Source organism: Spinacia oleracea, chromosome 4, assembly GCF_020520425.1.
Source record: "Spinacia oleracea cultivar Varoflay chromosome 4, BTI_SOV_V1, whole genome shotgun sequence".
Taxonomy (NCBI): domain Eukaryota; kingdom Viridiplantae; phylum Streptophyta; class Magnoliopsida; order Caryophyllales; family Amaranthaceae; genus Spinacia; species Spinacia oleracea.
The window spans coordinates 181,410,588-181,427,631 of NC_079490.1; the positions used below are offsets into that span (position 1 = coordinate 181,410,588).

The 17,044-nt window shown below is 36.0% G+C and overlaps 2 protein-coding genes across 5 annotated transcripts; one reads left to right on the forward strand and one right to left on the reverse strand.

Moving 5' to 3' along the window:
- Nucleotides 1-713: 713 nt before the first annotated feature.
- LOC110799308 (uncharacterized) lies at nucleotides 714-11,859 on the reverse strand. 4 transcript variants are annotated; one of them, XM_022004546.2, is made up of 17 exons: nucleotides 11,479-11,851; nucleotides 10,331-10,929; nucleotides 8,238-8,367; nucleotides 7,938-8,139; nucleotides 7,324-7,410; nucleotides 7,125-7,184; nucleotides 6,936-7,022; nucleotides 5,622-5,693; nucleotides 5,354-5,409; nucleotides 4,414-4,499; nucleotides 3,796-3,886; nucleotides 3,524-3,681; nucleotides 3,352-3,443; nucleotides 2,998-3,078; nucleotides 1,918-1,991; nucleotides 1,117-1,218; nucleotides 714-786 (listed from the first exon to the last, which is right to left on the reverse strand). In XM_022004546.2, the coding sequence occupies exons 2-16, from the start codon at nucleotides 10,887-10,889 to the stop codon at nucleotides 1,143-1,145; spliced, it is 1,911 nt and encodes a 636-aa protein (XP_021860238.1). In that variant the 5' UTR covers nucleotides 10,890-10,929; nucleotides 11,479-11,851; the 3' UTR covers nucleotides 714-786; nucleotides 1,117-1,142. The 4 variants fall into 4 exon arrangements, with proteins under 4 accessions (XP_021860238.1, XP_021860237.1, XP_021860239.1 ...); XM_022004545.2 differs by having other exon boundaries at nucleotides 714-793; XM_022004547.2 differs by having other exon boundaries at nucleotides 714-1,218; nucleotides 8,238-8,349; nucleotides 11,479-11,859.
- Nucleotides 11,860-13,730: 1,871 nt separating this feature from the next.
- Nucleotides 13,731-16,924, forward strand: LOC130459670 (B3 domain-containing protein Os01g0234100). Its single transcript, XM_056827157.1, has 9 exons — nucleotides 13,731-13,983; nucleotides 14,081-14,125; nucleotides 14,217-14,276; nucleotides 14,450-14,566; nucleotides 14,690-14,899; nucleotides 15,056-15,271; nucleotides 15,361-15,477; nucleotides 15,571-15,777; nucleotides 15,850-16,924. Exons 1-9 carry the CDS (start codon nucleotides 13,972-13,974, stop codon nucleotides 16,792-16,794), a joined length of 1,929 nt encoding a protein of 642 aa, XP_056683135.1. The 5' UTR covers nucleotides 13,731-13,971; the 3' UTR covers nucleotides 16,795-16,924.
- Nucleotides 16,925-17,044: the final 120 nt, after the last annotated feature.

The following is a 17,044-nucleotide window of genomic DNA, read 5'->3' on the forward strand; positions in this document are numbered from 1 at the left end:
GACTTACTTCAAATGCCACATCAGATTTCTACTAACTTTTAATAATTTTTTATGTGCTAAGACTTGCTAAAACTTAACTAAATTTATCTCTTCACCACTAAGACTCAATTAAGATTTATCAATACATGTACATGACATCACCCACTTTTAGGATGACATCACCCATGTGAGTGTCCAAGTCTTAAATTGAGTCTTGAAAATCAAGACTCCACTTAAGACTTTGTTAAGACAAAAGGAGATAAATGGGTGAAATTATGGAAGTCTTGTCTTAAGAAAATATTGATGATGTCATCCCAAGTCTTAAGACTTAGGGCTGATCTTGCTCTAAGGTATCACATGTTTCATGTTTTAATTGGAAAAAAAATTAATAAAAAAATGTAAATGTTATCGCCCGAGCCCGAAAAACTAGTTTTAAATAAAAAAAGGGAAGTTGTGGCCTCACTTATACAGATCATTGAAGAACGAACTGTAAATTTCAATCGAACTGGACCAATTACTGCTCTAGCCTTAATTGCTAATCAAGTTGTTAACGTTAGTTTAAATCTTGGATTACTACAAATCCTGTTCTTTAACATCAGCTTCACAAAGTCACGATAATTCATTCATCCCATGTAGTATTTTGTATATCTGTGGATGACATTGACGACTAGCTTAGTTGGTTAAAGTCACGGTACGGGTGGTACCGTGGTACTCATAAGTCATAACCCAAACAATGACAAAGAATGATCAACTTTCTTCCGTTCATCGGCTTTGATCCGGTACACGTTATTTACATCTAGCTTGTTCCTGCACACTAATGCGACTAACATCAAAGTCACACCATTTACACATCAAGTAAACAGCTATTTATAGACTCGATGGTGAAATATATCACCCTATCAGGTTTAAGATCCTAATTCTACCTAGAGCTCATAACTAACTGTATATATAATCAATTACACATGTTACAATGCTTTAAGAGTACTAGATATTTTCCACTTTCTTCGAGAGTGGAAGATTTCTTTGAGAATGGGAGAATAATCGGCCGTAAAATCTCCCAACAGCATATTAACAGGGAGACGAGCATTATATGCACTATTATGGAGAAAATGGGTACTCGTCCTTGATAAGTCATACCTTAGGCGCTTAGTTTGTATGTTTCTTCACACACATCCTTGATCAGTCATACCTTGAGCTACGGTTAGAAAAGCAGCTATGGCAGCTCCATACACCAAAACCCTAACAAAAGTGAAGGGCGACACATTAGATAAATACTTCCTCCGTTTCTTTTTAGTTGCAACACTTTGCTTTTCACGCTTGGCAATGCATAACTTGATCAATTAATATTTTTAATTATTGATAAGTAGAAATTATATATAATAAAAAATTGATATTCGAAAAATATACAAGTCACAAGGAATGCCAAAATCATTTCCCAACATTTGGAAATAGAGGGAGTATAATTCAAACATATAAATTTCAAAAACAATAAACATCAGTTTTATAATTAACCATCTATGGAAGTAAAAATCATTTTATGTGCATCATCAGTTTTTTATAATTACCTAATGCCCAACTTCAAGCTTCTAGGTCTTGACAAAATCAAATCCATCCTATCCCAACAATTCTAAAAAGGCTCCAAGTCCAGAATAGGTAAGGGAGGGTCATATTACTCGTATATACAGAGGACACATCTTTACCAATGCAATAACAAAACGGTTGTTTAAAGCACCTTTTCCAACCTTCCTCCGTAAAAGTGGTTCAGGACTAGGGAAAGATACTAAATACAGTTCCCTTCCCCTCCAGGGAGCAAGGAAAGAAGTACATTACCTTCACACATTTCTTTTACCTCATTCATTGCTGATGCTAAACACCATCGACATTCTATAGAAACTGAAGGACAAAAAAAGGGATACTGTACTTGGTAATGCAACTTACTCAGGACTTTCTTTCTCATAACCGAAGTCTGTTGCTGCTTTTAAAGCTCTCTGATATGTCTGTTTCATGGAATCCTGTCAATGTAATAGTACACAGACTTAGCATCCCACAAAGAATTTCAATCACACCGAAACATGCAACATCATATGGAGTATCAAACAGAATTAGTATGCACGATTTTTAATTATACTGAACTACATTAAATTTACCACAACATTTCTCCTTTTTTACCCAATTAATGGAACACATTTAAATTTGCTAGTATTCAATAATACTCCCTCCGTTCCTTACTGATCGACTTATTGTAGACTCTTGTTTCTATAGAAGTTTGAAAAAGGTGCATGGGCGTAAGAAAAATGTGGATAAAGCAAAAGAGAGAGTGAGTTAAAAGGGGTAAATATTATAGGGAAAGGGAGTAAGATGGTAAAACGTGTTTGCCATAAAGTAGAAGTGAGTAGAACATTATGAAACACCCCAAAACGGAAAGTTAGAACATTAAGGAAGGGAGGGTTGTATATGAAATTTAACATGTATACAGAATGCAATTTGTTCCACAAACATTACAAAATTAGATTGAATCCAACAGTTAAGAACACCATGGTTTCCAAAGAAAAGCTCTCATTAGAACTGGACAACCAATGATACACTTGTAAAAGCTCTCATTAGAATTGGACAACCAATGATACACTTGTAAACTCTAATATGAGGCTTAAGAGATTTGCTATAGAAATAGGTAGGGAGACTTAGGTATTATCTGGTGATTGTCAAACGGAATCAAGTGTCGTCATGATTTGATCATTTCCTTGCACCAGTTATTCTAATTTTTCTTACACCAAATCCGAATTTACTAGCATAATTTAAAGTTACAAAAATTCAAAAAAAAAAAAAAAAAAAAAAACGAAAAAAGAAGGAAAAATATATGACCTAGTCTCTCACAACAAGACTTTAACCATTTGCCAGCTAAAGAACATCAAACTTGGTAAAACTTGATCAAGAGAGGTCCTCTACTGAGTTCTGTTTGGACCACATGATATTATAAAGGTTTATCAAGAGGTATATAGCATATTGTACATTGCTGACCTGTAATTTAGATTCAAAGTCTTCAGGGGTCCATTGCATCAGATTGAACTCGTGATTTAGTTCAAGTTCTCCAGCAGCAACCTGTATGCAACATCATTGTAGTTTAGCAAACAAGAATCACAAGTATCATGGAGACATCTGAAAAATAATGATAATTCTTTTGTTTTATCTTTATTTACAACATTAAGTAAAATCTCTAATAAGAGGAGAGGACAAGATATGACGGTTATAAAGAAGTACAAATGCATCAATGTCTTCATCAAACTACAACCTTGAGTCCCATTTAACACAAAATATACTCACTCTATCATAGTGACCACATTGTAGCAAGTAAACACGTAGAAGCAATCTTACCCCTCCCGCACCAGCAGCCATGGCTGGTGCAACTACAACATTGGCTTTCCTTAGGACATCAACAGCTTCAGGGGTACAAGGCATGATGGAACCTGACGTATGATCAGATAAATCAATTACAGCACCTTAATACAGATTTAAGTTAGAGATTTGACACAGATATAAGACATACCTTCAACTAGTAGACGACAACCAGAATTGACCAAACTAATGGCATCAGATTGATCTATTTCGTTTTGTGTAGCACAAGGAAATGCAACATCACACCTCTCAGTCCAAGGTTTTGCTTCATCAAAATACTTCGATCGAGCATAAGTTTTAGAATAATCCCTGTTAGTGCCAAAAAAGTGAGATAAATTTCTCAGTCATAGACATAAATAACATTACTAAATCTAAATCTAAATGTATTTACAGTAAACAGAAGCAAGAGCTAGAAAGAATGACCTCAAGCTTCTCTGTTGAGCCTTAATATCTCTAAGGAACTGAATCTTCATGAAGTCAAAGCCATCTTCATCCACCAAATAACCCTTAGAATCTGTAACAAGCGTTTAAGGACAAGAACATGTCATCCAACGTAGTCACATACTAGCATTATTAAATTAATGAGCAAGAAAACTATGATCATTACTGTAACTAGTCTCAGAATAACTATCTAAATTGTCCAGAACCAGTTGGCATTGAACTAAAATAGTAAACCCAAAAAGGAAAATTTGACAGATAATAGAGGATGAACGGAGCAGTAATAGGTGCAGTAACTTCTATATTACACATGTCCACCTGTGCACGTCTTCATGATGGTAAATGAATAAATAAATCAAGCATCAAAGTCCTTCAATATCCTAATCCTAATCTCGGTAGGCCTAACACCTCTACAAAAATGTGAAACATTTAATATCATGGTAATCTAACCAAACTGGAAATCATAATCATAAAGGCTCAATTGATTTTACAGTACTGAGAAGATAATTCGTAAAACTGTTTAGGAATAAAGAGTAGGAATTGACTAAGTGTTAAGCACATTGCAAATTGACTTAGGAGACAAATCTCACAGAGTCCTTTTACCTGATACTGTGATAGGAACAGCACCATAAGCAAGAAGCTTTTCTATGACATGGAATGCGATTTTTCCAGAGCCACTTACCGCGCACCTGGAGAAGTAGAGAAGAATCAAGATCAGTCCATGTCTACAGTTCTCAAAATAATCATTCAAAATTGATGTGAGTATCACCATGACACCACCCCACCCCCTTTCCTAGTTCTCTATTTTTCTCTTTACCGCATACTCCCTCCGTCCAGAATTGCCTGCAGCATTTCTATAAATGGCATGGACCCACAATTTTTATTATTTCTCACTTCCCATTGGACCTCTTTACTTTCTGGTTTATAAAAAAAAACATTAATAAAAGGAGAACCCCCCCCCCCCCTCCCCCCCCCGGGGCTACAAACTACAATTAAAGAATACCCTTTAACTACAATATACAAAAATACTCACTATAAGTACTCCCTCCGTCCCGGAATACTCGTAACGTTTTGACTGGACACGCTTGTCAATGTACAACTTTGAGCACCGATGTGTTTAACTACATATTATAAAAACTTATAAAATATTAATATTTTGAAAATATATATTAAGATGAAGCCAACAATATATTATATACTAACATTTGTTTTTCATATACTTGAAATAAAATATGGTCAAAGTGAATTATGTGAATAGTGCAAAAAGTCAAAACGTTGCGAGTATTCCGGGACAGAGGGAGTATAACACAATAAAATAAGAAGTCAGAATTTATTTGCCCAAAACTTTGTGTCAGTCAAATCATTGCGAGCAACTCGGGATGGAGGGAGTATTGAAATAGAATCTCGCAAGAAAAAAAAAAGAAAAAGGAACAGGCCTCCACATGACCCAAATCTAAACGCAGCCTTAAAATGTTATACTTGTACAACTTTAAGCAAAACAGATACAATCTCATTTCAAAAATCCAAATATCAAATTCAACACCTTAGTCCCTTCAATTCTCTGTTTGAATCTCCTAGAATGAGGTGGGCAAAGAAAACCTGCAAATGTAAGAACATTTGTCAATTTCAAACTCCACTGAATGTAAATGTGCGAAGTTGATTTAAAACAACTCTTAAAACTAGAAAAATGGAGATAAGTTGATGCAGAAAATATGCAACCAGTCCAGCAAATGCGACAAAGATGACTAAATAAACTCCCACGGAAAATACTGTGTAGAATGCAAAGCATAATAAGACATAGATGACATTACCAGCCCATATCCAGTAGCTTCTGTTCGTAGGCTAGAGCCAGACCAGAAAACTCGAGATCCTGTAAAACTTCCCTGCGGAAGAAAGCAATTGTAAAAGACAAATAGGTGAGTTACTTGCCTCTGCCACAATAATTTGTAGACATTACTTCAGCAGATGACATAGACTAAAAAGAAAGACAATTAAGTTGTTTACATTGATTATCTTGAAAGTATAAAAAGACCCCATGACCAATTTCCATGGCTGAAAATGCCGCAAATTTTTAGAGTCTTAGCTAAAGAAAATTGAACCTTTGTCAAGGGATACATGTAGCGCATGCAAAATTTGTAGTTACTAATCAATTGAACCTTTGTCAAGGGATACATGTAATGCATGCGAAATTTGTAGTTACTAATCAATAACCTTAACACGTACTGATTAATGTCCTGGGCAGTAAATTACTAATGCACTTGCAGACAAGTCTCAGGACTGTCTCCGAGTAGACCTACATGCATATATGATCAAGATGGCAGAATATGCAAACAAGGATAAGTTCCATATTAATCTATACTCCTTTCTACCACCGGAGACTTCTTATATTCTATCATCAACGAAAATTATACATCTTTACTCACAGCATGCTGCTCTTGGCTAACAAGAAACCAGGAAAACTCAGAAAAGCCTAAGGAAAACTAGAAATATGTTCCTATGCTCTCTCTTATAGTTGAAGGTCTCTTATCTACGTTTTTGTCATTTCATTATTATTACCCCATTGCCTCAAAGAGGCTCCCGCAAGAAGCGGGGTAGGGGGGGGGGGTCGGTTGTATGCAACCTAACCCCTGCAATTGCATAGAGGTTGTTTTCAATTGACCCAAAAGCGATAACGGGACAACAACGAGACGACCATCTTCTACTTCATGAAAAGGAAGCGAAGAGGTTTTAAGAGCCATTTTGATTTAGTCTATTACATCCCACAACCAAAAGAACAAATGAATCTTTTGCTCCATCTTCTACTTCATCTACATTTTTGTCATATACATATAATTCAATTTGTTCACTTTGTTCACTTTTTATCACAGAATACTTCAAGAAGGTAAGTAGTAATCATGATCACCGAAATATATCTCAATCACACAAAGACCGTGGTTATATATAGAATCTTAGGAACCAGTTTAAGCTCTTTACCAAATAAATAAGCTCGACGTGGCTAAAATATTGTATAAAGAAAAAAAATACAAAAAGATAGATGACATAGGTAACGTGTAGAAAGCAGTGGGAAGATGCCACCGTTTCTCCCTACAAAAAATGCTATTATTTACCCTAGTTAACTTCCTTACCTGAAAGTGACCAGCAAGGCGTCTATACTGCCCAAAAAGATAACCCATCTCCCGAGCACCAACACCCATTTCTTCAGAAGGAAGATCCTGTTTTACACGAAGATTACCCAGACAACATTACAAAGTAACAATTGTAATAAAATGATAACACAATTCATCAAACAATGAACAGAAGGCTTTCCAGATTACCTGATCAGGCCCTAAATACCGATACAGCTCATTAATAAAGCTTTGACAAAAGCGCATTATCTGTAGACACAAGTCAATACTGGAATGAATTCTTGCATCCAAAGTGAAGCAAAAAAGAAGATACATAGGGCGAGAAAGAAAAGCAAAAAATAAGAAGAGAGATTGAGAAACTAGAGCATAAGGAGGTGAACAAAAATACCTCATTATCACTTTTCCCTTTTGGATCAAAATCACTTCCACCTGCCGCCCCTCCCAGTTTGTATGGTGATAAAGCATTCTTTAGAGTCTGCTATATGAAAAGCTGTTAACTTGCATCACCACGTAAATTTAGAAACTTCGCTAATCTCCAGTTAATTTTCTCTCTTAGGCAAGCAAGGACAGGAAGAGAGGTACAAATTGGTGCCTACTTTCAATCTTCTAAATGAACACACTATCCTACAAAATACATTACCTTAGACTCTTAGTACACCTTTCTTAAGTAGAATATAGGACAAGCAGAAGCACAGCTCAATCTGTAGGACAATGTCGGGTAAAATGAAAAATATACTTCGTACTACATTTATTAGCATGAATGCACATATTTACTTTGTGACAGATTGTTATAAGATAATAGCTACACATTTGTATAAAGAAAAACATTAAGCATAAAACATAGAAACATCTTCAGAACATTGAATGTAACAACATACAGAAAAATAAAATACAGAATTGAAGAGAGTGCAAGTAATAGAAGATTTCTTGTCTTCTCACTAATCCTCATTTAGACAATGTGAAGTGGCAGGAAGGGGAAATTTTCATTAGGATAAATTATACCTGCTCAAAAGCAAGAAACTTGGCAATACTTAAGTTCATCGAAGGATGAAAACGAATTCCTCCCCTGCATGGACCTAACGCCTGATTAAATTGCACCCGAAATCCTCGATTAACATGTGTCTCACCCCGGTCATCAACCCATGGAACTCGGAAAATAATTGTACGTTCAGGTTCAAGCAGACGTTCCATTATATTAACATAACTGAAATAAAAATTAGCACAAGTTGGCTGCCAATTCAGGATAATAAACTGTCTTTGTAATCATAACATAACATATAATTATTGGAGTGACTAACTTACTGAGAATTTTTTCCAATCACTCTTTCAATCGAATGCACTGCTTCTTGTACTGACTGAATAAATTCCAGCTCATGAGGATCTCTTATTAATGCAGCCTCAACAATTGATCCAGCTGTTTTTGACATTAGAGCTACATGTTGTAGAAAACGTCATACAAAAACCACAAGAAAAATTGAATAAGCAAACACAACTGTTATTTGACAAGCAGGCAAAACCGTAAAAGCATAAATGTCAAAATAATAGGATGATCTTCAGACTGAAAACATGAGATAGAAACAGCGTACTTGTCTTCTCCATCCACTTGGCATTAAAGCATATAAACTAAAGCATAATAAGGTCAACTCATAAGATGCACAACCTACTAGATTCTGGATCTTTAGACAATACGATAGAGCGAATTAATGAAAGATGAGATCTTCCAAAATATCAAGAGGTACGACTAGAGCTTTAATTGCTGGTATCAACCTTTTTTAGGTATCAGGATCTTCAGTTTCTTTCATACCAGGAATATCATCAAATATTTCAGACTATCCCATGAAGGACATCCATGACTAAGTTAAGCATCAGAAATAATTAAAGCATCCATAGTTTAAACTTTAAAGTTTAAACACATTTCCAGGGTCCCAAAAGAAAGACGTTTCAAAATTTCTTAATGCTCATCATAATCAATTGTCAACACGAAAAAAAGAAAGGACGGTGGAAGTTCAGATAACAGAAACTACACAAACAGCAGTTCTACAGAAAACCACAGTTCACCACAAACACTTCATAAACTTTCATGGAACTCAGCTAAAGTTCGAATTCGAAATTTCATTTACAGCTTGAAGAAAATGCTAGATTCTTACCTCCTAATAAACAGAAGATAATCAGTCCAAGCCATAATCAAGTTATTGCCTCCGCACAGGTCAACAAAGAGTCTCCAAGCCAACTTTTTATATATTCCTTTTTTGTTATCGGGGTGTATGATGTATGCTTAGCATATACAATGTGCAACCTAATTTTTCAGTCAAGGGAAATTACTAATAATCTGGTAACCCTAAATATAGGACCATTTCGCAAAATGACCCAGACTTATCCAAATTTCCATATAAATCTTGACGTTTGACGACAGATTAACTGCACTCAGTAAATGAGTTTCCCCAGCCACATTAGATAGCAATATACAATTTTCTGCATGAAGCCTGACTGCCTGAGATAATTTTGTACACTATAATCGAAGTCCAAAATTATTCCCAATATTTCATGCGACACTTTTAGTGGAATTTAATGGAAAGAGGGTAAAAAGAAGGTTCCTTAAAAACAGAACTTTCAACCAAAATCAAGAGGTGTTGGAGGAGAAATTGCAGGAAGAAATAAGAAGGGAGCCCATGAAGGATCATGCCAGTGTTACCTAATACTCTAATCCCCGGCTCGTATTGACAAAGGAGGATTATAACACAGAAGTAATAATTTTTGGCTGAATTTAACATATTAGAAAATGAGTTGCATATTGTACCGAATCTATTACTCGCGTATTATTGCAGTCAGACTACTGTCAGAGTCTGTTTTTTAAACTACAACCCCTAAAAATCAGCTGTTTTTGAAGTTCCATGCTTAATTTTTACGTAATATTTGTGAAATCAGAAGAACTTTTAGTCTAGTACATAATTGGACTTCAATGCCATTATTTCGGGGTCACTTTAGGGTCAATTTGGAAATTTTGAATAAATGACCCTAAATAGAGGGTTATCATAGACAACTTCCCTAAAAAGTGCAATTAGTTAGAGTAAAAGAAAGAACCAAACATCTTCCTTTGTCTCAACTTAGTATAGAAGTCTCCCAGGTTAAATAGTCAAACGTCAACCCTAGCAAGAAGAAACAAAAACACAAAAAAATCTACATCCACACCTGTAAGTGTTCTTCTCTTCGTGCACATTCTCATTTAAGTGAGCACCGAGCTCATCTATCAAGATTCAAGCTTGTTCACTGGGAGAACTAAATTAAATACTAAAGAATCAATAGGACATTTCAGCTAATTAATTGGATTCAGCTACTCAAATGCACAACAGCACAAGAAAAGCCTATATTGATGAGGATGTCAGAGGAATACTGACCTTTAACATACATAGGTTTATCAACAACAATCTTATCCTTGGAAGCCATTTGTAGACGAACAGCCTCTTTGTGTAACAAGCTATTGTTATGCTCTTCCAAGGCACTCATCTGCATATTTCTACTGCCTTCATTTCCATAGGGATTCCTCCTATGTTTCCTGCCATACTCTCGGCACACAGAACAGAAGATCCTTGCAGTTCCATCCTTAACATCAACATATGCCCATTTGTAAGTATCAGCCCATTCCTCTCTCCATCGTTTCACAACCTTTTTCTTTTTCTTCAATGGTTGACCTTTTGATAAGTCTTGATTTTCATCTTGGAGAGACGGCATCATTTGTATTTGCTTAGTCTCATCTTGATCGTCAACCGAAGGCTCGCGTGGAGCACTTATAAGAGAAGCACTAGCAAACGATGGATCATCATCCCCAGGACCAATTTCCAAGTCGATTTCATCACCTACTCCGAGCTCTCTAACTACCAAGTGATGCCTCTGCTGAATCAGATTCATGTCATCCATTGTAGAATTCATCCCTAACCCACTCACCGGGAGCAACATTCAGCATATCAATCCTAAACAACCTCCAATATTGTTTTCTCTGACAATTACCAACAACACACAGCTCAACAATTTCAATGTTCATACTTTTAACTAAACGACTAAGGAGACTATGAACCACTAAATCAGCACAAAGCATTCAAGATATTCATTTTTCATTTTTTGCGGACCAATACACGCAAGCCGGGCCAACCTGACCTCTCTCAGGTTAACAGGCACCCCATAAACCCCAACCCTCTTTGCCCCTAGTGAAAATTACTGTGTTGCACAGTTCAAGTAAAATAATTTGGAGTTTTACTAAATCCATCAAGCAACAAACTTGCCAGCATTTTAATTAACTCCTCCAAGCTATTTTCAATTTTTATATTTCAATTACAAAGAAAACCACTCAAAACAGGCTAAGCTGAACCAAAAATTCAATTCAATTCAATTCAATTCAATTAACATATCTCCCTAACATAATTAACATCTGATTTGCTAAAACACACAATGTAAAAATTCAAAATTTAACAAATTGGAAACAAAAGATGCACAAATAAAATATCCCAAATGCCCAGATATTAAAAATCAAGGATGAGTACCGAATTACCTCAAAAATCCAATAAAGTGAAAGAAATTTTGAAAATCCAAGAAATGGGTTTTCCAGGATTACAATTTTACACCAAGAATCCCCTTTTTCAATCGAACTGTGAAGATTAAACCCTCTGTAAAATGAAAAATTGAACGAAATCTTCAACGTGAGTACAAAACTTTCTCTAACTACTCCAACTTCACACACTCTTTCTCTCCCCTCTGTCAAAAATTGATGATTTTGATTTTGGATTTGATTTGTGGGAATACAAACTGAATTGATTTGGTGTATAAACGAACACAAATTAATGGAAGAAGGAGAGAGTGGAATTTTTAGCTTTTTTAAGTTTCATTTTGCTTCTTCTCCCAGACTTTATTCATTCTTACCCGTTTCTTAGCGCGTGCACTTCTGTTTGCGTTGCGGAAGAAATTTATGTGCCAGTTAGAACTCAATAAGGTTCGAACACAGTACCTCGTATTTGGAAAATAACTCTCATTATCAAAAAATTTAACCAACCATTAATTATTGTTATTCATGCACATTAATTTATAAATACATGTTAATATGATGTTTAAAATAACTAAATCTTTATGTTACCTTTTTATTTCTTATGGACTACTACTCCGTTTCAAAATGATTTTTTCACTTTCCGTTTTAGTCCGTTTCATAGTGTTTTTTACGCTTTGCTTTATTCAACTTTTGGACATGAAAATTTACCACCTTACCTTTCTTACCCAATAATATTTACAATTTTTCACTCATTTTTTCTTACTTAAAGGGACTAAATAGAAGATTAGTCCTTGATACATCGAGGGGAATGGGGCTTAGGCCCGTTAGTTGAGAAATTCATGGTGGACACCCGACCTTGTTCATGACTTCATGTAAGGTTTTTGGTGGACTAATGAAGCCATGGAAAGACTCATTCTTGTACACTTCCCATCCCTATAACTTGTACATTTTTTTAGGTTAAGCTTTTTAGCTTTTAATGAATTCATATCTCATGGTTTGGGTGGCCCTATTGAGAAGGACTTGATGAATTCACCGCATATATGTTGAGATGTTGAGCAATAGCTCTTAATGATTTCATATCCAAGGATATGGGTGGTCTATGTGGTAGACTTGATGAAATCGCCTACTTGATTGTGAAGGTTTGATCATCTTCTATGGAAAACTTGGCAAGTTTTTTTAGAGTACTCATTAGCATCCCAAGTATAATGGCCGTTGTTGGTTGGCTATCTTTAAACTCATAATGGTTCTAGGTAAGATATGTGTTACCGAGATTTATTTCGCAGTTGGGAGAGTTCCAAATTCATTCACTTTCTCAATAAAGAAATTGCCTAATATTCACTTTCTCAATAAAGAAATTGCCTAATATTCACTATGTATTGGTTCAGTCGCAAGATACCAACATTTAAGTATAAAACCTTCTAAAAATGCTCATAACTCTTTTTCTTATTATTCTAAATGTATCTTTGCTTTTATGGGGGATTGTTGGATATAATGCAAAGTATGTGGGCTTTTAGGTTTTACTATTTGGTGGGAGTAAGTTTGTCCCACATTGGTATTAAAGGAAATTTTTCTCTTATTTAAATATGTGCATGTGATGTATATAATTAATAATTTGAAGTACTTCCTTGGTGATTTGGGCTAGAAGAGGGCATCCCCACGCGTTGGGGTGTGCAAAAATTGGTCCAGACCGACCCAGACCGGATCGGACCGGATCGAAGGCAACCGGTCCAGTCTTCGGGTCGAGAAATATCAATTTTTGGTCTTCGGTCTAGTCCGGTCCGGTCCGGTCAAAAACCCGATTTTGGGCCGGACCGATTTTTCCTTAATAAAATAAAATGAATTCTATTAAAAAATGTAATTCTCTCCTTTAATATGTTGTAAATGTTACTATATTGTTATATATTTTATTTTAGCTTCCAAAAAAGGCCTTAAACAATTGGCTTTTTATATATATTTTTTCTTTTTTACCATAATTTTTAGAAAAAATAAAAAATATATAGAAATAGGTCTACAATCGGTCCAAACCGGTCCGGTCCGGATTTTGGACCGATTTTTTCGGTCTGATCCGGATTCGGTCCAAGCATAATCGGTCCGGTCTTCGGGTCTTGAATTATCAAAATTCGGTCTTCGATCCGGTCCGAGTCGGTCCGGTACGGGTTTGGACCGATGAACACCCCTACCCACGCGCGCCCCGCCGCAATATATACGAAATTCTTCTTCTTCCTCTCTTTTCTGTTTCAAATACGGAGTAATACGTACTAATATGACACCTTGTCATTGGTGCTTGCTACCTAGTACCTAGTCTAGGACATAGTCGATGATATGACATTGCATTGAAAATTACACACGTACCACAGAACGGCAGAAGTGAGAATACCTTTGTCCGTACCAAGTATCAAACTTGGAATTCACCCCAAAATTTATCAGATTTTGTGTAAATCCAAACAATCTCCAAGCTAACACTGCATTTTGACTGTTCCACCTGGAAATTTCACCATACCCATGAGAAACCCAGTTAGTTCTACCCCATGATCTTCATTTTCTGGGCATGAATGAATTAGCATTACTGTTTTTTGTTTGATTTTGAAATGTGGGTGTTTTGTACGTGCAGGGTAAACAAAAGGAGGTGAAGCCTGAGAATTTCAACAACATTTCTGTAAGTTTTGTGTTTAAAAATATCTCCCTTTTTTTTCATGAACACCAAAATTTCTGGTATTTACAAGTGGGTTGCTGATTTAATTTTGCAGAAAAAGCAAAAGAAATTGCGGGCTGACAGGATTAGGAAGAAATATTTTCGTTTATCTCGGGTGGGTTATGGTTAAAACTGCTAAATGCTAATGTTTCGTTTCAAATGATGAAATGTTGCAAATTGTTGATCTTTGGATATAATTTAAGCAGGGAAATGTCAATTAATTCGTTTTTTTGATGAGATAATTATGGTAAGAATCCCTGATCTAATAAAAGTTAGTAACTTGGACAGGCATTAAGGAAATGTGATTCGGTTCAAGATAAAAAAAATCATCCAAAGCTGAATGTTGAATATCCAGCTACCGTGAAAATGATGGTGAAAGGGAACGTTTCTGGTGGTTTCTTCTTGGTTAGTACCTGGAATCATGTTTTAGGGTTTTTCATTAGGCAAATGTGACAAAAATTATTCTGATGTAATATGATTATGTTGAGGTGCATGTTTTCTTATTTGGTTCATTTGGTGGAGTCACAGAGACTTCCTCTGCCCTTTTGTAAGGCGCATATACCAGTAAAAAATCCTACTATTATGGTACTCGAGACAGATACTGGAGAACGATACGAAGCCAAGTATCTGCCTCATTGTTATGGACTCAGTGGTGGGTGGAGAAGGTTTGCCATAGACATGAAATTGGAACAAGGAGATACTCTTATTTTTCAATTGGTTCAACCTACCAAATTTAAGGTTAGCTTTGTTAAGAGTGCTTCTGGATACTAATGGATTATGTGTAGTAAATGTGTAATAATCTTCTACCATCACTTCTACCTGATTGTAGCTAATTGACAACAAATACAAGTACCTCTTTCTTCGTAAATGACGCTTTGAAAACTTTATTCACAGATATTTTTCATACGGGTGAATTCCACAAATGAAGTCCATTTTCCTGTTTATCTCCTTAACTTGGTAAATCGCGTTAAGGAAAGAGTTTCAAGCAAAGCAGGCAGAAACCAGCAAAGCTTCTATAACAGAGGGGAAGTACATCATAATTACTTGCAGAGGAAGATAAAGGAGTTAAGGGCTAAGAAGTTTTGGAGGAAAGATTTGGTTGTGCCTCAGGTGGGTATGACTTATGACTGTCTTCTGAAAATGATGAAATATATTTGATTTTGTTGATGAGATATTTTCCCTACTTAAATCTTGGACAGGTCTTAGGGAAAGGTGATTTGGTTCATGCTAAAAATATTCAGTCAGAGCTGGACTTTGAACATCCAGTTACCGTGAAATGGTTGATGAAAGGGAACATTTCTAGGGGTGGTACTTTGGTTAGTATTTCGAATCATGCTTTACTACTAACTACTCCCTTACATGAGTATATGTTTATCTTGAGCTGTTTGGTTCTTTTGATGGAGTCACAGGCACTTCCTGCGCCATATTGTAGGGCGCATTTACCCGTGATAGTTACTAATATGGTACTCGAGACAGAAACAGGAGAACAATACACTACCAAGTATCTGCCTCAATCTTGCAGACTTAGTGCTGGGTGGTTTAGGTTTGTGACAAAAATGAGACTGGAAGAAGGAGATGCTGTTGTTCTCCACTTAATCGAGGCTGCCAAATTTAAGGTAGTTATTGATAAAAGCTAGTTATCTATGGGGTTTGTACTTTCTTATTGATAAAACTCTACTCCTCTATAGGTATACATCATAAGAGCAAATGCAAAGGAAGTCAATCTCCCAAATCATCTCCTTGATTTATTGAGTCATGTTAAGCAGAGCATTCCGTGTAAAGCAGATAGCAGGCAGCTAATCGTGTACACAAGGAAAGTAGATCGAATAGAACAACAGTTACGTTGGAAGAGTGCAAGGCTCAAATCCAGAAATGGTGAAGGTTCCATTTTAGTTGGTCAAGGTGTTTTGTTCAGTAATATTACTAGCTTTGAAGAGTTTAAAGCGGTTATGAACAAGTTGATTCAAAACCACCAGCTGCCTCACTATGCTCTACATGATTATTACCAACTCTGTTGCAATCAGAATGCTTTCCTTCACGCTCATTTATTCAGAGGATTCAATCCAAGGTTGAATAATCAGATCATTGCTGGAGCCATTACAAGAATTATACTTGACACAGTCAACATAGCTAACGAGTTGAGTACTTGCAAGCTCTCCACCTTCCTCCAAAAGTATGAATTATGGGACCAATCCTTGAAGACGTATGAAGCTTATGGAATGAATGTCAGCTTCATCCTTGCTCGTCTACAACACCTCAAGAACCTTGCTGTAAGTTCAGAAGGTGCAACAGACAGGAGTCGATATGAAGAAGCATGTCATGAGAATGAGCGTGCAAAAGGTGAAGTAAGAAAACTCGACCTAATACTTGCTAAGTTGCAGACATTAGAGTTGAAGCTTGGAGAGGAAACATACAGACAAGGGTATTCTTTGGCTAAGTGTGTTAAAGCCGAGATAGGTAGCCTTGAAGTTCTGATACAAGAGTTAGGAGAGTTTTTGTCTCAATATGATGCTCACATTCAGGAATTGAAGTTAAAGGTGAAGGCCCATGAGTATAAATTTCATGAAAAAGTTAGTACCCCATGGTTGCACTTGTACTCCCCTACTTTCGAATCTCTAGAGCCTTCAAACTGATTATACATACTCTAATGTTGAAGAGCTTAAACTAATCTCGTACTTGGTTATTTATCTTTGTAAGTTAAGCTTCTACTGGTAATTTACTAACTCTGATTTTTCATGGAAATATTTGCAGTCTGCAATATCATATATTTTGGAATTTTCATACAAGAGTTTACTTATGTCTTTAACATTGAGCTTGGCGAGAGAGGATGTCACGTTACAGTTAATAACACTTGTTGATGGAACTCGTCAATGACTCACGCAG

Coding starts and splice junctions, on each gene's coding strand:
- LOC110799308 (XM_022004544.2), bottom strand. CDS start 10,889: ATGTTGCTCCCGGTGAGTGGGTTAGGGATGAATTCTACAATGGATGAC. Junction 8,368..10,330: donor TAAACCTATGTATGTTAAAG/GTCAGTATTCCT, acceptor TACAACATGTAG/CTCTAATGTCAAAAACAGCT. Junction 3,444..3,523: donor TTGTCGTCTACTAGTTGAAG/GTATGTCTTATA, acceptor ATCATACGTCAG/GTTCCATCATGCCTTGTACC.
- LOC130459670 (XM_056827157.1), top strand. Junction 14,567..14,689: donor TTTCTGGTGGTTTCTTCTTG/GTTAGTACCTGG, acceptor GTGGAGTCACAG/AGACTTCCTCTGCCCTTTTG. Junction 15,272..15,360: donor AAGATTTGGTTGTGCCTCAG/GTGGGTATGACT, acceptor AATCTTGGACAG/GTCTTAGGGAAAGGTGATTT.